This window comes from Vicugna pacos, chromosome 5, assembly GCF_048564905.1.
Source record: "Vicugna pacos chromosome 5, VicPac4, whole genome shotgun sequence".
Taxonomy (NCBI): Eukaryota; Metazoa; Chordata; class Mammalia; order Artiodactyla; family Camelidae; genus Vicugna; species Vicugna pacos.
In genome coordinates this window covers 43,494,238-43,521,674 of record NC_132991.1, presented here as the reverse complement: position 1 = coordinate 43,521,674, position 27,437 = coordinate 43,494,238, and the positions used below count along the sequence as shown (strand labels likewise).

General features: G+C 39.5%; 1 protein-coding gene across 8 annotated transcripts in view; it reads right to left on the bottom strand.

The window, feature by feature from the left end:
* MYO3B (myosin IIIB) overlaps window positions 1–27,437 on the bottom strand; it is a 427,394-nt gene that overhangs the window by 196,996 nt on the left and 202,961 nt on the right. For all 8 annotated transcript variants that reach the window (XR_012072650.1, XM_072961115.1, XM_072961116.1 and 5 more), the window contains 4 exons: window positions 13,428–13,583; window positions 1,839–1,935; window positions 756–872; window positions 119–223 (listed from right to left, as the gene is read on the bottom strand). Coding sequence is in view for 7 of the 8 variants with exons in the window: in XM_072961115.1 (XP_072817216.1) it covers window positions 119–223; window positions 756–872; window positions 1,839–1,935; window positions 13,428–13,583 (475 nt within the window). In the remaining variant the exon portion in view is untranslated. The remainder of the gene's footprint in view (window positions 1–118; window positions 224–755; window positions 873–1,838; window positions 1,936–13,427; window positions 13,584–27,437) is intronic.

Genomic DNA, 27,437 nt, shown 5'->3' with positions numbered 1-27,437 from the left:
TCCTAGAGTCAGTACCAGCAATCAGAATGGAAAGTTTTTATGAAGATTTAGGGGCTGCAGAGGAGGACAGAACACATCCTCTTGTGGGACTTGGTAAGAAAGGATGGAAAGTTCTTACCTGGTCTTTGTTGAAAGTGACCATGCACTGGTAAGCAGCATCTGCCGATGCAAATATGTGGGGGGGATTTGAGGCACGTTTGACTCCATGATAAAGTCTGGAAAACTGAAAAAAATTAATTTAAAAAGTTCTCCTGGTGTTGTGCCTGTTACCCACAAAACCAAGGCTTTGTCTCTTATTAGAGGAATTAGAAGGCATCAAGGAGGCTACAGAGCAGAGACTCAGGAGTCTACAGGCCTCAGTTCAAATCCCAGCTCTTCACTTACTGGCTTCAGAAACTTGTGCAAGGGAGTTAACTTCACTGCACTGAGTCTCCTCACCTGCCAAATAGGCTTCATAATAGTACCTGTCACACAGGGTTGTGAGAAATAAACAAAGTACTGTTCTCAAACAATCAAAACCAGTGCCTGGTATACAGTAAGCACTGAGTGAATGTGAGCTATTATTGCTACATCATACTTTAAAAAGTTCCTCCCAAAATGTAAGAATTCCATCTGTGTTGCATTATTACCTGCAGTCTGGGGTATGTACACCCTTAGGATGACATAATTTTATTCTCACTTTTCCCCCCTTTTCATTTTGCCTTGAGGTTTCAAATTTCCTTTGAAGGACAACATGCTCTTAAAACATTCCTTACCTGTGGAGAGTATATGCTTAGATTCTGGAAGGGGTTTAAGGCAATTAAGATGTCTCCAACATATGTATAAATCAGTAAGTCCACATAACGCTTCTGCAACTGATGAATAATTGTATCCTAAGAAGAGGATAAACAGTGTTGAGAGTAAACATTATTTCTAGTCAAGGGAGAGAGTCTAAAAATAACAACAAATTTATTTGTACAAAAATATTTTTTTCTAAAAGATTAAAACAGTCAATTTAAATCAAACCCTATTGATTAGGATCCTAATCATTAGGACCCTAAAGATACTAAATGCAGACATTTGCCTTGAAAGAAGAAAAAATTGTGAATATGCTAAAAGAATTAGGCCCACTTAGGACTTGCTAAAAGACATTGAGATATCCAACGAAGATTTTATTTGTATGACAAAAAAACTGTCTCACTCAATCAAAATGTTCTATTTAGAATTTGATTTAATAGGTCATTCCTATTGATAAAGACAAATTGTAACTTCATTTCTCAAAGCATTGCACTTAAAATTTATGTGGTGGAAATACAGAATTGAACACTTTTATATTATACTTTAGCAATTCATGCATTGTAGTTAAGGGTCCCCAGAGTTAGAATCAGCAGAAGCAGGTCCAGTGCAATTAACAGCTCTATTAAACATGCATATTTTAAATGGGGATTATCATAGTTTTCAAATTTAGAATTCAAGCTATATTAACTCCACTATTTCCCTAAATGAAGCTCCTCTTTATGAAGAACAAACAAGTATCTTAATTTAAGGGTTAAGTTGCACTTTTCTATAAACAGAAAACAATTTGAGCTGATATAATACATCATTTAGGCCTACAATATAAAGGCCTTTGTTGGAAAAATCCAAATCCTTTTCTCTTCACTATTTAAGACATTCTGGGGACTATAAATGAATACAACACAAGATCATAGTCACAGCAAAGAAATGGTCCTCAAGCTTCACCCCAAGGCTATACAACCAATTAAAGTTTCAAGTGACCTTAGGGGAATATGGTCTACAACAGCAAAGTCAAACCGTTCATGTGAAACAAATGTGCAAATTATCTACTAAATATTTATTACCTCATCCAGAACCTCTAGATTGACCAAATCATCCTCAAGGCAGTATTTTTCAGCATCTTCCACACGATAGGGTCGTCTGGTATGCATCCTCTCGTGCCTAGAGTTTATCCAGAGAACATTAGCACTAAGGCAGTAAACAATGCAGCAGAAAGTAGGCAACAAGAACGACTCATTCACAGTCTAACACATGACATGTTCAGAGACTTCAGAGAAGGGGACAGGAAGAACAAGTCTAGTCCGGGTTTCCAGCTCTCCCCCATCACTGTCGGGCTCCCGGGGGTAAGGGCTGCTCCAGAGCTCAGGCCTTCCACTGCAGTGACCAGGTGGGCCCATCTAATACTTCTATCTGCTTTACTTAAATGCCAACCACAGCACTTCCTCATATTTTTTTCTGTTCAGTGTCAGGCGTGTAGTTTTCACTAGGGTACCTCCCTTCGGTCCCCTCATACTATCCCCCAACACCTCCCCCAGCATCACCCCTGAGAAATTTTTTAAACTACAGAAAACTTCAGAGAGTAATATAGCAAATAGCAACAAATTGACAAATGCTTACATTTTATTTTATTTGCTCATTTGAAATCCCTTTGTGATCCATGTTCCATCCCCTTTCCTGAGTGACAACTATTTGGAGTTATCCTTCCAGTCTACTTTAAAATGTTAGTCATACACGTATAGGCACCCATGAACAATATACAGATTTTGTATGTTTAATTATAAAAATGGTATCATACTGTTGGTTTCATTATACAAACTTACTCTTTTTCCATTCAACATCATGATTCCCCATCCCATATATATGTATGTATCTCCCCAAAGCTGTGATGATGGTGGGCATAAAAGGTGAGAGGGATACACATACACACACACACACACACACACACACACACACACACACACATACATGGGGGGGACGAGGAGAGAGAGATGGAGAATGAGTGAGCAAGTGAGTGTCACTTTAATCACTGGGTAGTATTACATCATATAAATATGTACCAATTTACTTATCCAGTCTTATACTGACCAACATTTTGGCCAATTGCAGTTTTTTGCTATTAGAAACAAAGCAGCACTCAGTATCTTTATGCGGATCCTGTTGTGTATATATGTGAGATTTTCACTTGGAGGGGTGCTGGAAAAACTTGGTTGGCAATCAATACCAATCCCTTTGGCATACTAAAATGTAGTTCTATAAGGTATAACATTAATTCAAACTCAAAGTAGGCCTTCCCACAATTCTCTTCATAAACTAATCACTACGCAATGTGGTGAAAGGGGAAAGTACTGGCCCTGAACTTAAGAGCTCTGGGTCCTAGTTTCAGGGCAGTGAATAATGTGGTGTGAGCAACTCAAAAATCCCTTAACAGCCAGCATCTCAGTTTTATTCATCTATAAATAGAATTACTTCTGACTAGTCTATCTTATACGTGGCTTATACATCCCCAAATACAGTCATGAATATAAAAATGAAAAGGGACTGGAAAAAATGTACCAAATAATATTCTTATGTCCTTTTCAAAATTTGGAATCAATAATTTGCACAATCCACACTCTACTCAGAATCACATTAACTAAATAAAAATCACATGTGAAATGTCCTCCCAGGTACTGTAAATTCTTCAGTCGAGAAGCATCACTGCATGGTTCTTCCATATCACCTTTTATGCCACCATCATTACAGCTTTAGAGGATACTGGACTATCTTGTCAGGTCCTAGAGGCTGGCTTTTTGTTTTGCTGTAGGTATCATGTAGGAGTCATGGCATCCTGATATACACACTATCCCTTGCTACACACGTTTCACAAAAGTAGATTAAAAAGGAAGAAGCAGACTCAAGAGCTCTGCATATTCCTACAAAGGAAATGGGCAAAGAAAACACTGACTTTTTTTCTCCTCCTGCACATTAAATTACATGTTATTTCCTAACCCCTATTATTGATAGATTCAAAGAAGGAGTATTTGAAGCATGGTATTAGTCACCTCTAGTGCTAAAACCAGTTCTGCTGCTAATTCATACAAAGGTCCAAAGTAGATGAAGCTTAATTTTACTCAATAACATCAAATTTATAACCTAAGCATTTAAAAATTATTATTAAACAGAATAGTTTATTCATCTGTGTTCTAACATACTGGTGATGTCAAAGAAAAATCAGACTGGTTTGCAATACAGATTTTAATAAAAACTCAGAACTGCTTCTATCTAGCCACTTTGCTAAATAAAACAGCAGTTGAGTATATATTTCTGGCCAAATCCTCTTCATATACAACCTAAGCATTTTTTCCCCTTGAAGGTCATCACAAAACAAAATATTGCAACAGATTTTTAATAAATTAATTAAATTCTCGTCATATTAAATTCAGCTAGTTTATCTCCTTCCTAAATTTATATCTTGCAATTATATGAACTAGGCTATGTTAGACTTTATTTCAAGCATGTTTCAGCAAAGAAAGTCAGGAATCTAAAAAATTATCCACAGCTTTGGTTGCAGTCAAGATGGAGTAAACACTCTACTCTGTCTCTACACTGAATGCAGCTAAATACCTTGGACAGAATGCAGGGTACTCTGAGAAGTACATGGTAACAGGCAGACTGGGGAAATCAGAATTCAAAATACTACTGAACCAGTGGCAAGTTTCCCAGGGATTTTTTTGTTTTCTTCCAGTAACTCCTGTCCTGGGCATAAAGGCAGCCTGAACTGTGTATCGGGATGTCAGGTTTCATGCTAGATGACATTTTTTCAGCCAACTAAAAACGGAAGCACTGACAAAACTCACCTCATTTGCAACATCACAAATACATAAACTCCATTAGAAAGTTATAACTTCAGCTGTGAACATGTACGATGCAATACCACCAGGATCAAAACTGTTCATCTTCTGAACCCTGAAGCAGATTGTTTGCATGCTAATCTGTCTATCTCAGATTTAACCTCCAGAAATCATGCCAATGCTGTATGCAGATCTGAGCTTGATGCTCATAAAAATCTCCAATAAACAACAAACAACTTTTAGAATATTTTGCCTGGTATTATTAGCAATGTATGACCTCTTCCCATGTGTACAAGCAATCAAATTCTCTAGAATTATTTGCTCCCAAAATTGAAACTGGCAGTCTAGAAGTTGATGTAAACACAAGGTCTTTTTGCTATGATAAAGACCACTTCATTTTCTCAACCAGAGGAAAAATGTATGCTAGCCCTATTTCTGTCTTCCCCAACTAGTTTTCTTTTGAAACTACTGCCTGTTTCATTTTCCTGCTTTGGCTATGGGTTTCGGAGAGAATGAAGAGAAAAAATTATTTATTCTAATTTTTACGTTTTTATTTACATTATCCTAGATTATGTATACTTCTAAAAAGTGTTACATTGTTTTATATTTATTTTTGTGAAATTAATCAAAATAAATCTGGCTTAAATTTTTTAGTTTTTTCAGTTAAATGATTTGTTGTCACTAGTAATTATCAACTTGAATTTTCTTTAAACTCACAAGCTCCACCTAGTGCCTTACTTGAGAATAGCATCTACATAATATATAATTTTGGCTGAAGAATTCACTGTTTAATATGAAAATGACAAATTTCCAACGAAAAGGTACTTGGATTAAGTATTCCAAAGCTTAGGGGAATGGAGAGATAGATAAATAGATGGATAAGCAAAAGGCATTCTTTTAAATCAAGAGTATATGGTAAGGTATTAACAGTTTTAATGATTTAGAAGACATTTTCTAATTCCAACAGAGTCTACACTGCTTTTTGCTAGATTTCCTATTTGTTTCCTTGAAGTTTTAAGTGTGCTGTCTGCCAAGCCTGGCTTCCCAGATGAGTGGAATTTGGGGGTTAAAGCTTAGAGAGGATGAGACTCAAAGCTCTAGCCTGGGCTGGTTCCTGGAGTTTGGATTTGGTGTGGTGTGGGGAGGTGGTGGTGAGTAGGGTTGACATAAGGATTAAGGGATCACTAAGGGGGGGAACTTGTGTCTGAGCCCCTTATTCAAATAAGGTGGGAATGAGGGCAAGTCTGAAACATTCAAGTCCAGGGAAATGGGTGGAGAGTAAGAACTGGATCTGAAGAGTGCGTAAGACAGAGCCAGAAGCAGAGGCTGGGAGTTCCCCTAAAATAACAGTGGGCACTGATGAGACAGAGGGTGGGAAGATTAGGGGAATGTCCTAGGCCCAGGGCATGAGTAGGAAAGAAGCTGCAGAGGGTATCAAGCTGGTTCAGACACTGGGGGAATAAATTCCTAAAGTGCCGTTGCCTTCACTATAGTTTAATCTCTATACTTGCATTGTGGTTAAAACCATTTCTGTGAATTCTCTTTAATATCTCATCACTGGGCCCGCAGACTCCTTTGTTTGAGCTGCTGGCCCTATGAATAATATTGACAAATATTACATATTTTGCCCAAAAGTGACTCCTTAGTCCGTTAGCCTGTTCCTGTCCATCAAGTATGCCTGTGGAAGCAGTAACTTTCATGTAGTCAGGTCCAAATGGGCTGCAGGTGCTTCACATAGGTGTGGCAGGATGCATTCTCCCCTTCACCTGCCACTATGTTGAAGAACAAAGCAATAGAAGGAAGCCCTCTAAACTGAAACTCAAGGATGGGAAGGAAACAAATCTTTTAGCTTAATAATGACAGAGGATGCACTAGTGAGAAGTTAAACTCTGCACTGAGAAATGCCTGATGGTCTTTTAGACAGTCATCCTGTGGCAGGAGGACCATTGAAAGGCCGCCTCTACCTCTGCTCCTTCACACTCAGGATCAGAGTGGAACTGGAAGGAGTGGAAAATGACTAACACTCCCACCAGATTCCAAATAAGTAAGTAAAATTTGTTGCGGGTGGAGAAAAAGGGGGTAGAGAAGAAAAGGAGTAAGAGAGAGGTTCCAGGCTCAAAGGTGGTGATCCTCAAGAGTCTAAGACAAAGGCTTCTGTGGCCATGTAAAAAGCTCAGGGACAAGCTGACAAGCTGGATAGATTAGAGGAACCATTCCCTTAACTCCACACCCAATGGTCTCTGTACAATAAGGAAAATGTTACTCAAAATTGGGGATAGAGTACTATCACTCCAACAAAGTTAGTCATGTTAAAGATTTCTTCCAAATCATTATTTCCATTTCAGTATACCCTTTGATAACAAAGTGGAAGAAAGAGAAACTTTTGACTATAATTGTATAATCATGGAACTAGTGTCAGAAAAATAATGGCAGACCACCTAGGTAGGTGTAATACCATTCTATTGAGAGTCAAATATGAATGAAGTCACCTAGATAACTTTAACTACACAAGCTCTATCTTGACCTGGAATTTAAGTTTATATCTATCAAAAAACCATTATAATACATAGATTAAAAAATGCAAGAATTATTTGGGTGGAAATCTTTATAGTATCCACCTGTTTTTTCACCTAAGCAAGGTTTTGGCCAGAATTCCCATAAACAGCATCCTATCAATTATATTAAACTGTATTTGATACAGCCACCTTCTCTAGGAAGCAAGAATCAGTGACACCAGCAGAAAATTAGATATTCATTCATTCACTCAGTTATAGATAGACAAAAAGATAGCATATACTAATTATATCAGAGTGTGGATTTATTTATCTGTTAGGAAAACAAGAAAATCCTTAACCTCCTATATGTCAAGCATCTTCAGCACTGATTAAGTAATCATCCATAAGTCATTCATTTATTTACACAGGAGCTCAAGAACCAAAGTACACAATATGATGTGTACGTATGGAGAGGAGGGTTATGTGTGTGTGTGCACACGCACGCATGCCCATGTTTCCAGGTAAAAGAAGGAGTGAGCAAGACTTACTGGGGAAAGCTCAGCAGTTAAGCAGTGGCAAATCTGTTTTTAAAGGTCACTGCAGTTGGTTGAAAAGAAATCAGAAAAGCTGAGGTCATTGTTTCAATCAGCCTCAGGCAAACTGCAAGGGTAGAATCAAAATCCATTAAACAAAGCAGGAAACAATCAGCAACTTAATTCTTACACCAAGTAATTCTTGGTAGTAGACCCTTGACATTTGAGGGTTTGACATTTGTGGTTTCAGCTAGTCCCAAGCCACCTGCAAGTGAACAAACGACATGCTGGATCTTGCAATTTTTCTGGGGCTCAACGTTGAGTCCCTGATGGGAGGCTGGAAGGTCACAGCACAGTCAACACAGTGCCTTCCCTGCCTCAACTCCCATTCCAGACAGTGGTTTTGCTCTTCTCCCACTAACTCTTGCAAAGTTTTTTTTTAAGCACACCTTCATGTCTAGTTGTCTGCATTTTGATGGTGACACGACATGCCAGATGATAATAATTCAGGGATTTGCAAAACTGACTGCTTTACAAAAAAGGGGGAAAAGTCCTTTTGGAAGTCAAAGAAATGGGAGATGACATAAAGGAAATGGCCAAATTAGTTAAAAGCATCCCTGACAGGATAAGTAAAAACACAGCCCCACACTATTGTTCACAGAATATTAGGGCTATTTAACCTCCTTTGAGAGAGTAAACCTTGGATGCATAACCACTCTACTGTACCTGAATCGATGCTATGCTATGCAAAATTATAAATGCTATGGCATTTTTGCTATAGTAAAATTATAAGCTATAGCAAAATTACAAATTACTGGAGAAAACAATGGTTTCACTCATACACTCTAATCAGCATCAGGAAACAGTATCAAATCTCAAACAGTACAATGCTACTTCTCTATAGGTACTTCATACACCTAATGTGAAATGGGAACGGATCATAGTCTGGCTTTCCAAAATAACTGCACCATTCAGAGAGATCAAATGTTTAGACCCAGGAGACATGAGATGGGGCCGCACCATTCAAGCCTTTCTCTATACAAGGCACAGCTCTGCCCTGTCAGTGAGCAAGCTCCCCAGCGTTCCTAGCCTTATTCCTGAATATTCATTTATCTCCTCAACATAGCTGAAGTGGACCATTTCCCTACAACATTCCTGCTCCAGCTCCACTTTCCATTGGCTCACGGTGAGCGGGTAGGGAAGACAGCACCCTCCCTGCTCCCCTCTGCTTTTTTCCATCCACTGTCCTCCCTAACCAATTTCTCCCTTTTAAAAAAGTGTATGTCACCCTCTAGTATCATCTTCTCCAGCACTTGCCGCCATTTTCCTTTCTCTCTACCCCTTCCCCTGACACCAGTCTTTGGTTTTCCCATACCCTACCAATCACTTTGTTAATTCTGATCCCAGGGTTATTCTTGTCAATTCTTTAAAAACTTTAAATTCTACTCCACTGAAGTTGACCACATGTTCAGCTATGACTACTTCCCAATCATCTCTCAGAAGTTCCCAAGGTCTCCATTCTACAATCTCTTTTCTCACTGTCCTCTCACTGAATCTGCTCTATCTTCACTGTAACAGCCAGTCCCCTGACCCAGACCTGGACTCAAAGTCAATAAGCCACTTCTGGCTTCACTGTCCTCCATACTCCAAAAAAGATGGGTACTGTCCTACTCACTCTGATTCTCTTGCCCCCTTGTGTACCCATCACATCCACCCAAGCCAGTCTTCAGCCTGAAGAAGCCTACAGTATTTGCTTTCTCTACTTCTATTTCTGTGGCTAAGAATTGCTAGAGATGATAGATGGGAAAAGTGATGGTGTTGATGGTACATTTTCTTAGAAGTTTAGTGTGAATGCTCTCCTGAATGTTCTCCATGCATTATCTTAAATGCCTATTAACGTCACTACAATGGAATGCTATTTAGCGAAGTTCCACCCGGGTTTTCTGTTCTACTGAGCAATCATTATGTCCATCTTTAATGAACCCTTTATCATATTCCTCAGAATGGCTATTTTCAAAGATTTAACACTTCCCTGGAGTCCACAGCTCACTCCCAACTTTGAGAACACTTCGCTTAAGTTTTTTGGAAGCTAAAGGCCATTCAACATGAGTTTCCTCGTGGTACCTCCCCTGCCTCTCACCCCTTCCATCCCTCAAATTTTCCATGTATCTTCATCTAAACTTGCTGTGTCTTTCCTAACCTAGAAGTTCCTTCTAAGGTCAATCTTCCCCTTAGGTGCTTGATCCCCCTCCCTCTTGCTTCCTCTGTTACTGTCTCACTAGCTTCAATGTCTTCCTCTATCTGATATCCTTCCCTTCACCTCTCTGAGGTTTTCTTCATCCTTTAAGAATCTGCCTTCTTCTCTGCAGCCCCCTGAAAACACCAACTTCTCTCTCCCCTGGGGAAAGTTCTAAAGTGGACTGAACATTCCCTGCCTTTGCAGGAAAAGTAAAACCTTTTCCCCTGTAGACTATAGTTCGCATTTCCCTGCATTAGCTCTCAAAACTAAACAAGTCTCCATAGCTAGGGGGCCAAGGACTCTTTGGACCACTGAAGAACCCTTCTTTTGGCAGAAAGCTGGAGGCTTTGTGTAATATCTGGAAATACACGGTATTGCATAGGACATGCATGCTGTTTAACAAGCTATGAAGAGGAAGCAAAGTCTTTTAACTGGTCTCTGTCTGAATGTCTTGTAATTTCTGTTTAATGGCAGTCTAAATCAGGGTTGGGAGGCAGCCCAAGTCAGGTAGACCCTGTGACACTTCTCTCTTTCCCTAATCTCTCTCACCCAATTCACCATTAAGTCCTGACAATACCATTATTTGAATATCTTCTGTTGTTTGCAATTGCCACAATTTGTTCTCACTCATCTCCCTAGCCCCAGCCTTGTCCAGCTCCTTTCCATTCTCTACACTGCAGTCAGATCTTCCTAAAGCAAATCCCTGCTTGAAATCCTTCTGTGGCTCCCAAGTGCCTAAGGAACAAATCTAAGCTCCTTAGCCCATGCCCTGGCCCCTGCCTGCCTGTGTCTCCCTTCCCCCATCCCATGCCAAGCTCCAGCAATGCCAACTAACTGTTCACCAAATCCCCTAAACTCTCTCCAGCCTCTCTGTGCCTTTGCCCTTTGTTCATTCTTCTCTTCCCCCTTCCCCAACTATCTTCTATTTGTTCCTGGGGACAGTTTAAGGGGATCATCTTCCCTTCAGTTTCCAGGGTCTTCCCTTCCCAGGTACTCTAGGGAAGTACCCCAGGCAACCCTCTATCCGAGTACTTTGCACACTTAGCTGTTCTCATCTGATTCTTGTCTGGACTATTAGCTCTTTATCAGGAACTGTATCTGATTTCCCTTTGTAGTTCCTCTGTTCAGCAAAGGACTTGATACATACACACATATAAATGTTTCTGGAATGAATAAATGAATAAATTAGATTTTGAGTAAGAGATAAAAATTTATACTTTTAACATTTAGTACTTCAGTGCTGTTTATTTTCATGATGTTGTTTGGTTAGTAAATAGAGATGAATTTGCACAGATTAAGGCCAAAAGGTAGAATCTGCACAGATTAAGGCCAAAAGAAATGGAGGACTCTGCATTAAACAGACCACAACATATACAACTTCTACAACCACTGCTAACACTGACTGAGGTTTAACTCTATAATCAATTCTGAAGATTTTAATGTCAACCCCCAAAATAACCTCCATTTTATAAATGAAGAAACCTTGGGACAGAAAAATTGAGTAACTTGTCCATAAGTGGCTGAGCTGGGATTCAGACCCGGCAAAGCCAGGGTTTTTTTAAACTACTGCATTGTACCACATGCTGTATGGCCATAATTGTGCATAAAAATGTAAATTGGGTATTCACCTCACTCATCTATGCACTCACCTCAGTGATTCTTTGTTTATTCCACCTTAACTTGGAAACTCACAACTTTAAATATATTGAACTACCAGCATCGAATGATATTTGAGAATTTTTCCAGATGGGCTTAAAAAAACACCTATTTATCCAACTCCTTGCCACTTGCTAAGAAGAAGTTATGGTGGAGGATACATGGTAAGTTGTGTCAATTACATGCATTGTGTTTCCTTTAGAATTGGTTTTCCTATCTCCTAAAGAAGTGGCTGCTTAAAGTTTTGATACCTATTTGTGAAGTTGTATTTTTTTCAACGACATTTCAAAGAAACACAAACTCCTAAGTGAAACTGCAGATTACAAAGACCCTTAGAGAAGCCTCTGCCACTATATGAGGCCTCTAAATCAAAGGAGTTTTACAATATAAAGAGAAATTAGAGAGGGTGTGGTGAGAGAGCCTGGAGTCGTGATTTTCTACAGTAGAGGGAGAAAAGTCTTTAAAAAGAGAACATGCATCTGGACAAAGTCAGGCAAAAGTGAAAAGCTGAATAACTTTGCAAACTAAGTCTCAGAAATTGTTCTACAGCAAATCAGAAGAGACAAGACACCTGATTCAATGGAGAGCATTTAAATGCCAGATTTGTTTTTCTCCTTGGTTTTTGTTTTATTTTATTTCATCTTCATTTTTGGTGGTGGTGCTCTGTATGTGTGTGCATGCACGTAGGTGGATGGTAGAGAGAGGGGGTGGCTAGTGGATAGGAACAAAAGCAGAGGAGAAAAAGAAAATTTCAGTTCCCTGGGGTTTAAACACAAAATCTACTCTTTCAAAAAGCACCAAGTTGCAAGACTTTCTCTGCATTTCTCTAGCATATAGGCAAGCCATAGAAACAGAAACTGCAGTAGAAAAGAGGAAAGAGTAGGAAAAACTTTATTTTGAGTTATCAAAAAGGGAACCTGGTGGTGGTGGGGGGGATCAGCAAAATATAGTCACCTTGAAACTATGCCTCTAGCTCCAAGATTTCTGATGCTTTTTGACTTGTAAACAGTTTTCTGCAGAATACACAAATATTTCCAGAATTTGTGACTTGTGATATTTTATTTTCTTCATCTCCAGTCCTTTGAATGTTCTTTTAATAATAATGGATAAGAGCTTATCTGCATCCTGGCCCAATTTTATAAAACCAAATAATTGCTGAGCTGGGGAAGCAGCTTTATTTGCATTTAGTTTTTTTTTAAAGAGAAATTCTGCCACCCTCTGGACAGAAACCAAAGATCTGTTTCTTAGAGACCACCACAGAATAGCGTTTTAAGCAACTGCCCTTGGAAATAAACATTTATTTTTTCAAATCTACCCTAAAAAGGGGGGTAGGGAGAGAATCACAGTTGCTGTAGATAGCATAGGCAGCATCTAGGGGAAAAATCATTTAAAAATACTAAATTGCCTCTAAGGAATTTTAACTAAAGGAAATAGGTCCAGAGCATTTTAGAGAAAAACCCCCCAGTGTTCAACCTGTAATCTCTCTAGAACCACTTTAGAGCCTACATTTCTGCTCTCAAGCCTGCAAAGGCCAAGTAAAGATTTCTCACACAATCTCATTCACGGCTGCTTTCATACAGTTTTCTTCATTGGTATGTATTTTTAAAATCCACATTTATATTAAACGTAAAAACATATGAACTGGTTTTTAACTAGAACATGAGGGCAGAGTGAGATTTCAGCCACAGTTGAGAGAAATTAGCCACAAGAGCACAAGTGGGAAGCTTGTTTCTGAAGCTCTACTGCTCTCATCCACTGCACGTGGAGGACTTGATGTCATGTAAATGACACTCAAAAATGCAGGATGTGATCATCACCAGTAATAATGCTGGGCAAATCAAAACACAGGACATGCCAGTTTTATAAATTCCAAAGAGAGAAAGCAGGAAGAATACCATACCTGGTTTTAACAACAGGATTTAGATGCTTCTGGTCTTGGAGGACCTTGGCCAGCTGTTTTTGCAGGAACAAAACCTTTCCATGGACTCCCTTAATAAATGGGTGGTCGAGGAGATGTGTGACAGAAGGCCGCTTTTCAAAATCCTTAATGAGACACCTGTTCACAAAAATCAACAAACAATCCAAAGTACAATCTTGGACACCTGGCTCCCCTATAAATACGGGTGAGAGCAGGAGAAAAAGCTCATTTATAAAACCTGATCACTAACTTTACCTAGCTCTTTCTTTATTCATATGTATCAGAAGATAGAAAAAAAAATTCCCTACTAGTTGAATTAATGAAGACATCAGAAATCTATTTTAGTTTAAGTACATATTGAAAACACAATCAATTTAATTTGAAATATTCAAAACACTAAAAAAATAGGCTAGTCAGACAATTCTGTCTGAATTTTCATTACAGAAAAATGTTTACAAGGGAGTCAAGTTGGTTGGTCTGTGCACTTTATTTTAGTAGCATATAAAATCACATATTATCACTTAAGAAGTCTTAATATATGAAATGTCCACTCTTTGGTGGTAGGGAAAACATGTTTAGGAATTTACAAGGATAAAAACGAATCATAATGAAACCTTCACAGAGAAAATTCAGCCCCTTGATTTCTAACATCTTCAGAAAAAGCAGAAAAACCTCAGAACAGGAAGTAGCTGCAATATAATTCAGATGAATTGGAAGGGAATTATTCAAACAAGGAACAAAAACTCCATTCAAAACGGGAAAAACTGGGTTGCATTTAAACTCCTCTGCAGTTAATTGATTAAAACTGCACCAGTGTAACTACTTTCTGTTTCAGATTCAATGCCTTTTTTAAAGTAAACAATTGATTTAGTACATTTTGCTGTATGCTGTATGTTTTAAAGATGATTCTGACAGGAGGAAATTTCTAGTGGAACTGAATCTGATGAATACCCTTCCAATTACCACTGCATTTCCATTCTAAGTAGCTGCCCTTGACAGGAGGCAGAAATTTCAACATCTGCCCTTTTAAGCTATCAGTCTTTAGCTCACAATGGAGGCTTAGGAGAAATACTAGATGCCATTCTGCCCACTCCATGAAATAAACATTTCCAGTTTTCCCAGTAGTGACATGCCAGCAACATCTAAAACACAACGTACTTAAAGTAATGAAATGCACTGACAAATGGTAAAATGTTCAGCCTCACCTTGAACATCCTTTCAAAGCATTTAAGCAGAGTTCCTAAAACAATCCTCAACTGTTAGATTTACAAAAAGGCCTTAACCTTTGTGGTCTATACTTCAAGCCACTTTCGTATCCCTCAACTTTTAGTCCTGCAAGATACTTGATAATTCTCCAGTCATCCTGTTTTAGAATTGATTTCAGGGACTTCCCATCTACTGGAACTGGAGTTTTCAGCTAGAAAAGCCAAAAGAACCTAGATTATCTCCATTCTGCTGCCTGCACGTCTATAAATACCACCTCTACCTTGCCATGGGAAGAAACCAATCATCTGACTTTTACAGGTCCAGGGGCCTTTTGTATAATCTAGCATTTTTCCTACTCAAAATAAAAAATCAGTGCACATGCTTAAAAAATCTATGTTCATGTTTCTACATAGCAATCTTCCCTGGATTCCATGTATATTCATCTGTACATGCATATGTGACTACCAAAGGAAAATAAATATGCTAACATTTCCCTAAGCACCTGGAGAAAAGAGAACCACTTGGTAGTTTATATGGACAGTAATACAGGTGTATGACCTCATCCTCCTGGCTGGAGGGATGGTATATGAAAACTATCCCCATAAAAACTGTGTTCTCTGAGAGTTCCTACTGAAGATAGACATGGTGGCTTCGAACCCACCCCCAACCCTCAGAGGGCATGGGTAGGACAGGGGATCAAGAACATCTGGAACCTACAGCTCAGCTTGCCGAGCAATCTGGGGCAGGTCACCTTACATCTGGCCCTCATCACCAAAAAGACACACCTTCTGTACCCAAGTATATCCCCAAACATGGGGAGAGCAATTTCTTAATAGGTTTCCCCCCTTTTTGTTCTTATTGGACAACACTCAACTGCCTGCTGACCAGTGCCAATACTTCAAATGAGTAAACTCAAGGGGGCTGAAAGAGGAGGCATAACAATTAATAGAAAATTCATAGCATGTGAATGGGAAAGTGAGCAGGCGCTGAGTCTATCTGCTCCCTCAGGATAGGTGCCTTGGAACAATGTACAGGTAATTAAAGCTCCTTGGATAAGATTTGAGAGAGGCCAGGAAACCCATATTACAGCCTTATGATAATAGGTCTCTGCTGGATTCTGGAGATGCAATGAAAGGTACTACATATTGTTTCATAATTTTAGCATCCAGTGGGGGAGCAAGGTTGCAAACAAGGCTGCAAGATCATTTGGTATTTTGGAGAGGATCTCTCTCTAGATCACAGAGGGAGCAAGAGAAATGAGGACTAAATAATGAAGTGAGATAATCATACAAGGAAGAAACAAGTACATCTGATGTCTCTTGGAGATCCAAAAAATAAAGATGGTAGGCATTCTACTCTCAGAAGCAATGATCGAGAGGATTTGTTAGTTCTCTTAGTAAGACCCAAGTGGGTTGAATGCCATACCATTGGATCAGCAAAACTGAAACTGAATGTATATGGGAAGAATGCTAAGCAGAGTTGTGACATATCCAACTGCACTGGAGGATTTTTAGGAGAAGGACATGAAGACCTTGAGGGTATAGCCTTATTCTAAAACATTCTTGCATACTTTTTTCTCATGGGGAACAAAGAATCAGAATGAAATGGAATTCTCATTTTACCAATAAACAGAGGAAAGTTCTGTCTTAGGAACAGATATGGCTGAAAGTCATGCATTACTAGATAACCAGGTCATCGGAATCACAGCATTTCATTTGTTTAGCAAACATTTATTACACAACTGCTATTAATCAAAATAAATCAACTCATAAAAAATCATGACCCTTTCCCTCAAAGAACTACAATCTAATTGTAAAGATGGGGAGACAAAAGAAACATAGGGAAAAACAGAAGCCAGTGTTTGCTTATATATTTAGATTAAGAAATAGTCACACAAAAGTATACAGTTTCAGAGCTAAGGGACCAAGATTTTTTATTTTAACCCTTCTTTTACGAGATGAGGAAGTTGAGGTCAAGTCCCAACAGTGATGAGGTCAATTCCCTGACTCCCATGAGAGAACTCCTCCAACATGTGGCTAAAAATGGCACAGATACAAGGTGCAGAACGATACTAGGTTGTGTTGGGACAGGAGGAGTTCCAGTCAGGGAAGACTCAGTGGAGAAGGTGAGAACTGAGTTAGATTTAAGGGGAAGGTTCTGGAACTAAATTGAACTCAATTGGTGGAGAAGATGTAGTAGAAGGCATTTCAAGGCTGGGAAATTGGATCAGCAAGACAAGAAGCCAGACTAAGCAAGCAGTGTAGCCAGGAACTCAGGAGGCCACCAGAACGTTGACCTTTACCTCTTAAGCTGTCTGCTTTGAACACCTCAGAACAATCCTTTGCTTTCATCCTTTTACCAACTTTAACTAGGGCACATACTTTATTGCTTAAGATGCTGAAGTTTTGTGCCCCAAACTAATACTGTTATGTTTGTCAGCTTGTCATTTCTGTCTTATTCTCCTTGCAGGCAGGGATTTCGTGGATTAAGATAGAATGGACTGCGGGGATTCATAAGAACTCCTGACGGCTTCCGTGTCCTTTTAAAAAGTATGATTAAATCCTCTAACTTGATTTGGAGAACAAACATGGAAAACTAAGGAAGTTATGATATGCTTTTCATTTCACGATTGCTTACAAAACAAGGAACTGCAAGTTCCAGATGTAGGATATTTTCTCCGAGCCAGGGTTTGAGCAGTTTTTACAAGAGAATGTTTAAAACGTTGACCTCCATATGGGAAATGAGGGCTGACCAGGGTGAGGTAAGTTGGTGAGACACTAGACACACAAGACATTCCACTGAAAAATACAACTAGTCTTCTGGTCAAAAAAGTTTGGGAAACATTGGTGATTCTCTAAACCAAGTAAGTGGAGTTTCACAATGCATGTGAACATATTAAATGTTATCAGAAGAAGATAAAGAAAACAGCTTTATTTTGTGTAAGTCCTTGTTTCTAAACTTACTTGGCCACAGATCCTTTTTTGTATCAATGGAACCAGGGCCCTGAAAATGATATTCTTGGAAGCTCTGCTGTGAGACATTAGTACTAGACATTAGTCTGGTTTGATGGAAAAGAACTTTTTTTCTAAAATCATAAATAATTCTTTCCTTCAGTCCCAGATTTTTTAAAATCACTTTTTAAAATCTGGGTTTAGATGTGGTTATCCCTGTGCTAAGATAAAAAAATGAATGAATAAAAAAATTAAAACTACCATGAGATGCATTAGCTGGATTTACCCTGGGTTTACAAGTCCATGAAGGTTTGAATATGACAGAAAAGTCCACTAGAAGAAAAACGAAGCAAATTTCAGCCTTGAAGGAAATTAATCCATTACGTAATCTGGAATTCTAGTATCTTCCATCATGCATTCTTGATTGAAGATTAATTCTCAGAATTCATTAGTGTCACCACATTAAACATAGGTTGTTGCAGACATTTGCTGTGATCTCTGAGCCTGGCTTCTGCCAGAATCAGGCAAACAGGAGGCATTTCTTAACGAGAAACAAGGTGGGGCTTGTTTCTGTGTTGGACTCTGGAGCTGGCAGTGCCTGTATTTATTCTGCTTCCAAACGATAATGCTGTTGAGACACAGCTGCCTAGTAAACTGCCATTTCATAACCAAAGAATCAGATGCCGGGCAAGGGGGAGCTATTTATTAAGAGTCATGAACAGGCATGTTTACTGATGAATAAACTACCCTTGTTAAAGAGCAGCTGAAAAGTCAAAAACTAAAAATACTCATGAACTTAGTGAGAAATGCAGGTGAGAAAGCAATTTTATTTTACACATTGGGGCAAAACTAGATTAAAACTTGAGATTTATGTCTCTTCTCACTTCTTCTTTAATATGCTATCTTTTGTACTCTCTGCTGTTTTCTTGCAGGTTTGCTACTTAGGTTGTTCAGTGTTTCTATTGGTACTGAATATCTAAACGTTTTTGATCTGAGCAAACATCTCTCCCCCGTGATGCACTCGCTGCATCTGCAGTTCCTATCACTGTTGGACAGAAGTCTGAGCGACAAAGAGGCCGCTGCATCAAGAGGAGAAATCCTCCAGAGGGTACACTAATTATAGGTTAAATATCGGAGCCCATGGTGCTCTGTCTTGGAAGGAAATTTCCATTTTGGAAGACAGGACTTTGACAAACGCAGGCATTTTCCCAAGATGACTAATGCCTCAAGAGAAGACAGGCTGAGAAACCTGACACTGCGTGTTATTTTAGCAAAACCTCACCTCCCCATTTGGTGGAATACTTAATGACATCTCGGTTTTCATAAAGTTTACAAATACGGCACATGGTGGTGTTTTAAAGTCTCACTGGGAAGAACTGAAATTGCATACTAACTTCGCACATCGGATGGGGAAGCAAGGTCCTCACCTGAAACAGAAGTGAGGACCAGGCAGACCTACTACAGTTATCAATCAGAGAAAGACAGCCACTATTCGATGAAAGGAAAAAAGCCCTCAGAAGGTAGGATGGAGAGTTTCAGAACCGGAAGCTCAGTCTTTTTCATGGAGTAGGTAAGTGAGAGCAAATTCTGTGTGGCAAAGCGGGAGAGAGACTGCGGGGCTGCACGACAACAGGGCAGCTGCGATCTCACCTGAAATAACTAGGTGAGGAGAAGGCAGACACAGTGTTAGAAAGAACAGTAAGTCAGCCCCACCTATAGACAAAGCCATCAGCACTGAAGGTCCAGAGTGAGCTCAGGAGAACACAGGAAGAAAATGGAAATGGAAGAATATGGCATGTCCTGAAGCATGAGGCTGGAGACAGAGAAGAGCCAACTTTTCTCATCCAGAGAAGACTCAAAGAAGGTGAAGAAAGCAGCCAGAGAAAAAGTGTAGGGCCATTTGAAAGCAAAAGATTAAAAACTAAGAGCAGAAGGGACAGAATCTCCCTCCAGAGTTAAGGAATGTGTGCTATGGTAGCTGGTGAGAGTCCCAGTGCAAAAAGAGGGTCCAGGACTGGAGGGCCCTCCCAGGGCAGAGAGCCACCGTGTAAAACCCATATGACCAGGGATGTAGCCTGTGTGACACCTGTTAACACAATGACCTCTTCACTTTACCCCTCTGTCTCTGCTCCGTGATCAATAGTAAACAATTAGAAAAACCCAACACTCCCAAACTCATTCTATGAGGCCATTATTACCCTGATACCAAAATCAAGACAATACCAAAACCAAAAATTATAGGCCAATATCTTTAATGAATATAGATGCAAAAATTCTCAGCAAAATGTTAGCAAACTGAATCCCACAACACATTAAAAAACACTATACACTATCAAGTGGGATTCATCCCAGGGTCACAAGGATGGCTCAACATACACAAATCAATCAGTATGATACACCACATAAACAAAAGAAAGGACAAAAACCACACGATCATCTCAATAGATGCAGAAAAAGCATTTGATAAAATTCAACATCCATTCATGGTAAAAACTCTTACCAAAGTGGGTATAGTGGGAACATATCTCAGCATAATAAATGCCCAGACTAACTCTTTGTGTTCCTAAGGAAGGTGATGTGGTAACAGAAATTGTAGATCCTCAAGCACTGCTTGTCTAGGGGACAAGCTGGGGGCCATGGCGGGGAGGGGCTAAGTTAAAATGAGTTCACTGGACCAGGGACAGAGGGCAGAATCAGTCCAGGAGGAGGAAGAAGGAGTAAAAATGCCAGGCAAGGAGGCAAAGTGAGGAGAGGAGAAGGACCAAGAGGAACCAGGCCCAAAAGAAGGAACAAGTCAAGACGGGGCTCAGAGGACACAATAGCTGTCCAAGGAGAAGCCAAAGGAGAGCAGGTGCTGGAGGTGCCATTTTACTATTGTTGTTACCGCCACTTCCTTCTTCTGGTTCAGCTGTGTTTCCAAGTGTCATACGGCAGTTGCAAGGACTGGGGGTGAGCAGGCCCTCCACTGGATGTGCTGTAGCCTGATGTTCATGTTTTAGGACTAAGGCTGTCTTAAGGACTGTAACTGGTAGTTGCAGGTCACCATCTCTCACTCCTATTTATTTTCTTTGTTTCCTTCTTCCTTGGTTGGAAAAAGTACTTCGCAATTAAACAGATATGCCTCCAGACAAGTCCAGCCATGTGCTTCAGTCAGGGTGCCCAGAAAAAAAACGAACCATCACTCCATTGCACAGTCCCAGCACCTGTTCACTGGACTGTTAATCTGTGTTCAAACCCCACCCTCTGGTTCAAAGGGCTGGGGAAGGTGTGTTCCCTGGGAGATGGGAATCTTGTGATAGCTCCATCTCTCAGACTGCAACGCTGCCGCTTCCCAAGGATCTGGGTATTGGCTGCTGCTGCCTCTTGGGCTTCTGTGAGGGCTGAGGGTCAGCCCTAGACCCAGCCAGGAAACCAGATGTAGGCTTTGGCTTCCATTAGAGGTCTTTGCTTCAGGTCGAAATTAAGGAAATATCTGCTTGAAGCTGCCCAGGAAGATGAGGAGCAGAGGGGAGGGATGGCTGAACCCAGAAGGAAGGGGTTATGTAAAATATGGGTGAGTCAGTGCAAAATAACCTAGATGTTGGCAAGTCCATTTTTTAAAGTTATTAGTCTTTATGTTAATTATTAATTAATATAATAGAGATTCATATATACTATATATGATTATATTTAAATTATTATCCTAGATATTTTAAATAGGCCTGATTTATTTAAATAACAGTATACTTAATCACCAAACCCATTATCCACCTAAACATGACACATGTACCCACCCATTTTAAAAAATGTTTGGTCCCTATCATTGGGGCAGTAATATATAAAGGTTTAAAGTTAGGGGTTAGGGTCAAACCTAATTCTACTTCTTATAGGTATGTGATGATATGCAAGTTAATTAAATTCTCTGAGCCATACTTTCTTCATCCGTAAAATGGTAATAATGTCATTGTGGGGAGTAAATGAGATAATCCATATACAGTGCCTGGTATACAACAAGCACTCAATAAATACCAGCTATGTGGACCAGCCACTGCACTAGGTGGTAGGGATACAGTCAGTCAGCCCACTGGAGGAAGACAGCCAAGGCATACCCAATTCCAAGCAGGATGAGTACCATAAAAAGAAATGTTAATGTGCAATGGCTTCTTGAGTCAGAGTTGAATAATACTGTGTCCATTAATTAGCTACTTTTCCTCTTAATTAGCTACTTCTTCCCACCACTCAGGGCAAAAATCACTATCTGATAGATGTCCTGATCAGAACTTTCAAGTTCTGTGAGAATGAGGACTTTTAGGGTCTAACAATTTAGCAAAAGTAAAGAACTTCGGCTTTTTCATGTTCAAGCCTTTGGGTACCCCTGTTTTTGACTGTCTGGCTAATATCTTTGATTCAAAAATCAATTTCCATTTTGAAAAACAGTTATGGTCTGCTTCTTAGTTCAGGTTTAAGTGCCAGGGAATACATGAATTTTAATCCTTCCCTTGATCCTACTTGCAACGCTGTCTGGAATTAAATCCATAATTCTCATTTGCATGCATTTTTTTCCCTACAAGAGGAAGCAATGGACAGTACCCAGCCATTCCCTATGAGAAATGAACAGACAGTTCCACAGTGCATGACCATTACATGCTGAGGACTGAGGTTGGGGCTAGGAGAATGCAGAACAAACAAAAGATATTTCCTCCATAAAAATTTTATCTTCTGGGGTAATATCAAATTTCCACAATTGAAATATTTAAAGATCCAGGTGGGACTGAATTCACTGATTCATTCAAACACTTACTAGGTATTTACTGTGAATGGCATCACATCAAGTGCTTGGAAGAAAAGATGTCTGGAGTGAGACATTAGCTTTCACAGAACTTAGAAAGAAGTAGTAGAATAGATATAGACATAAATAACAATAATTAAAGACTAAAAAGTGTAAGCACTAGAGTAGCTCAGATGAAGTAAACAATTCTAGCTAGGAGAACAAGTGTTTCACTTGACAGATAAAACTTGGGTCTTAAAGGATAAAAGGGATATTGATAGGAAGTACAAGGGAGGAGAATTCTAGATGGAGAGTACAGGAGGAATGGAAGTCCACTGGTAAAATGCTTGGCTCATAAGGGGAACGGAGTAGAACAGAACAATGCAGCTGTAATAGAGATAGGGTGAGAATTTGACCAGGAACATCTTATTCAGAACCTAGAAGGCCATGCCAGTGAGTTTGGATTTTCTTTCTTAGCCACAGTGAACTGGCCTTTGTGAGCAGGGAGATAACACAATTAGATCATTACTTTAGAAAACAAACTGGCACCATATTGGAGACTAAATTAGAGGGAGAGAAAAGGGGAGGGTGGAGATCCATTTAGGAAACATATAGTCTGAACTGAGGAAATGGGAAGGGAAAAATGATGGTTACAGCTGTGAAAGCTGAAGACAAGTCGAGAGTGTAGAAAGAAAAACAGATGCCAGTGGACTCTTAGGTCAAGTTAAATCTAAGATGAAGCTGTAGCTAAATCTTTGTGAACATAACAATCTATTTTTTACCTTCACTACCCAACTATAATCTCTCTCAATGGAAATGAAAGGTTTTTAAGTTACCAATTCCACGGTCTCTTTTCATTCTATCCAAACTCTATGTTCACTGATGGCCACTGCTAACCTGCTCCATCTTAAAACATTCTCTTTCCTTGCCTGCAGTGATGCTACATCTTTTGATTATTCTCTTACTTCTCTGACCACTTTTGTTCACTTATTTTCAATACCAGCTAGAATAAGATGACAAGGGAGAGGAGACAGGGTAGGCAAAGACAAGGAGAAGGGGAAGTAGAACAACAGCCTTTATGTCCACAGGCTTGGAACTTGCTCTGAACAACCATAGGCTTTGCCTAGTGGATCAACTGAACTAAATAATACAGAGAGAATTTGCATCTCATGGAGAAGAACATCCCTACTCCCAGAGACTCATAATCCCAAACAAGTCTGCAGATTCCAATGAAAATAAGTGGGTTTAACTACAGTGTACATACCTGGCACAAAGTAAAAATTTAAAGTGTAAGAATATCAGCAAAAACTACTCCATAAAATTTATAGCTGATAGATTGCTGCAAATAAATTTCATAATAGCTTTAATGGGGTATAATTCACATACCATACATACAATTCACTCATTTAAAGTTACAATTCAAAGAGTTTTAGCATATTCATACAGTTATACAGCCATTATCATAATCAATTTTAGAACATTTCCATCATCTCCAAAAGAAACTCTGTATCCATTAGCAGTCACTCCCAATTTCCCTTAAACTTCCTCAGTCCCAGGCAACTACAAATCTACTTTCTGTTTCTATGGATTTCATAAAATATGTGTGGTCTTTTGTGACTGGTTTCATTCACTTTGCATAATATTTTCAAAGTTCATCCATGTTGTAGCATATATCAATACTTCATTCTAAATAATTGCTATATAATGATCCATTGTATAGATATACCACATTTTGTTTATCTATTCATCAACTGATGGACATTTGGGTTGTTTCCACTTTAAAGCTATTACGAATAATGCCGCTATGAGCAAGTTTTTATGTGCATATATGTTTTCATTTCTCCTGGGTATATAAAAATCCTAGGAGTGGAATTGCTGGATCATATCATATGGCATCCATCAAGGAGAAGAAAGGTGTAGTGCTGCTCACTACAAAGAATGGAAAGAAGATTGCTGAAAAAGTTTAGCCTATGAATCAAAAGCAGCTCAAAAAAGGGGAGGGGAGGTTGGGAGAGGGTGGGAAGAGAACTGGAGCACCACACACAAGTGGGCATGGAAACAACAGGACAGTCAAATTTTCCTCTTAAATGATGACAGTAATGGTTCCTACTGAAATTTCAGACCATAGTACATAGTGAAGGTGGAGGTGGGAGGAGATTAGAAATAAGAGGAAAGATAATGGCCTAGTTCAACAGTCTTGCTGGCATTATGTCTGCCCATATTTAGTGCCCTTCCTTTAACATGTGTTCTTCTGGTTAAGATTTAAATTGACTAAACATTTCTCCAATTGCCAATTATACAAATATTATTGATGGTATGAAATCAAATTGGGGAAAATTGACTAAGCCAGGTTTTCATTAACAACCAAACCAGTACTGAAAAATCTGGAGAAAATATTGTCGGATAATAAGTAGTTGTAAATGTCTTATGCAAACCAGGGTTTTGCACAGCTACTGGCTACCTTGGTTTATGCTCCTGAGGACACAAACTAGCACCATGCCTGTCTCCTGCCACCTCTCTCCCCAACTTTGACAAAAAAACTTCCAAAGGCGATGAAGCACAAGGCCGAAATGATTGCTTCCACTGCTCTTGAGAGAAAGAGTTTTCCCTGAGGAAGTGGCCACCGAGGGAAGCCAGTTAGTGCTGCACTTCTGTGCCTTTAGACCAAGAAGTGAACATTTCACCCCCTCCCCACCAGGGACGTCAATACAGTGCCTTGTTCAATCACTAAATTTTCGCAAGATAAAATATTTTCCTTTTTTAGGCAAGGGAACGAGTAAAGACTGTCAAAGAGAGCCTGGGGAGTCCTTAACGCTCCTCCATTAACATGAAGGAGCAGAACAGCTCCATCTATTACATCAAAGCCTCATCAGAGACCCTAATCCTTTCTGAAAGGCACTCTCAGGCAGCCAAGTCTTTAATTTGATGAATAATAGGCCCTCTGATTAACCCTTTCAAAGCAAAGCACAGATGCACAGATGCTGCAGGGAACAAATGTTGGGGGCGGGGCAGGGGGTGAGAAAGAAAGTGGGGCAAGGGTGGGGGGAGCAGATCTCTCCTACTCCCACTGTTAGTGAACTAACTCTATGCATAGGTTTGTAAATCATTAGCTTTCTGTTTTCCTTTTTCATTTTCCCTATTCTCTCTCTCTCTCTCTCTCTCTCTCTCTCTCTCTCTCTCTCTCTTTCTCTCCAGGGAACACGCCACTTCCCTGCTCTGGTACCGTGGTGTATCCTGAGCTTCAAGCCACTGTAACTCTGTGACATTCATAGATGGGTGATGTGGAATGACTGTGTCGCTAAATATACTCATAGCAGCAAGTCAGTGATATAAAGGCTTTTTCAGGACCATCTGCCCACTCACCCTGCTCTACAACAAGCTACTTGTGCTCTGAAAAAAAAAAAAAAGAAAGAAAGAAAGAAAAAGAAAAAAGGGAGTAGGAACCCACGACCCCCGGGGAGAAGGGAGAAGTGAACAGAAGAGAGGGAGTAATGTTAGCTCGGGCATTTCTCTGATCTGTTCCGACTCAACAGAAGATATCTAGCATTAAAAAAGCTGTTGATCCTCTTTGTGGGATCCTATTACTGGAGGTAGACAACAGTGGACTATGTTGCCAAGGGCAGGTAACAGGTTAGATGGGTCATGGATTTCACACTAATGTGTATTAATAAATCACATACATACTAGACTTCTGGCTCGTTATATCAGATAATGAAATAAATGACTGAATGTATGACACAGTGGTCAATTACGTGGATGATATAAATTCTATTGTGCTGAGGACATTTATCTCCGTATTGATCTGGCTTTTCTAGCAAGGATCATAAATTACTAGCCTTCCATAACCATATGATAAACACTCTAATAACAGAATGCCACCAACTCTTGTCTTCCCAATAAATTTCCATGTGGTTTCAGACACGGAAAATGCAGAGAATCTGTTTTTTTATTGCCAAAATTATATGTTGTATGAAGACTATGGAGAAAAGCTTGTCTATCCCAAACAAACAGTAGTGTGCTGAAGCCAGCTAGCATGAGCTCCCTAGGTATTACTGTTACATTTTCAAGAACTTTGTGAACTAACTGAGGTTAAGGTTACATTGGTAGCTTCAGATTGGCCATGGCGGGAGTATTTACACCAGGGAAATCAGTAAAATCAGTAAACAATACAAATCAGCTCTCCATTCCCACCCAGTGAGCTGTTAAATATCACTGCTTGGGGAAAATTGCCTGATAATTCAATAGCGTGGTCATATGGATAGAAATTTCTTTTTACCATCTTTTCCCTCTAATTTTTTTCTCATTTCTTGCCTTCTGTTGGATTAATAAAGTTTTCTATAAACCTTTCTTTCTTTCTGTTGATTCAGAAATTAGACATTATTTTCTATAGTTCATTAGTAATTACTCTACATGTTTAACACATTTGCTTAACCATAAAACTTCCAGTAGTTCTATCCTCATTTTGAACAGAACCTATGAATGCCTCAATCATGCATTAAACACTGCCCCCCCCATTTCATGACTGTTCACTTTTTACATATTTCATCCCAAATAGTTCTCCTTCCTATAGTTAATAGTTACTTATTTCACTCCTTCAGTCTGTTTCATGAACTTAATTTCATTTCAAATGAAATTATGCTTCATTTGTTGTGTTGGTGGGTTATCTTTCTTCACTTTAGATTTCTTCATGTATTTTGAAATATCAGTTGGCAGGCTCACTTTGAGGAGGAGGAGAATTTTTCTTCCCCTCTCACTTCCTCTGTGCCTTCCCTCCTAGTCTAATAATTTTAGGGTTGTGTTTTCTTTGCTCTCTGGGTTTCTAGCCCAGAGTCAGGTTTTAGAATGGAATTTTGTGCTCCTGTCCCATGACTTTACTAGATATTTGGAAGAGCCCATCCCTATAGCAGCAGAAGGCCCATCCTTCTACCACTCTAGTCAGAAGCTGGCGAAAAGCCAAAGTCCCAGGTGATGGACAGAACTACCCTAGATGATGCAGAACAACATGGAAGAAATTGCTAGTTAGAACACTGGATCATATGACCCACTCCTCTATCCCCTTCTTTTCCCAACCTCTTTTTATCAGCCCAG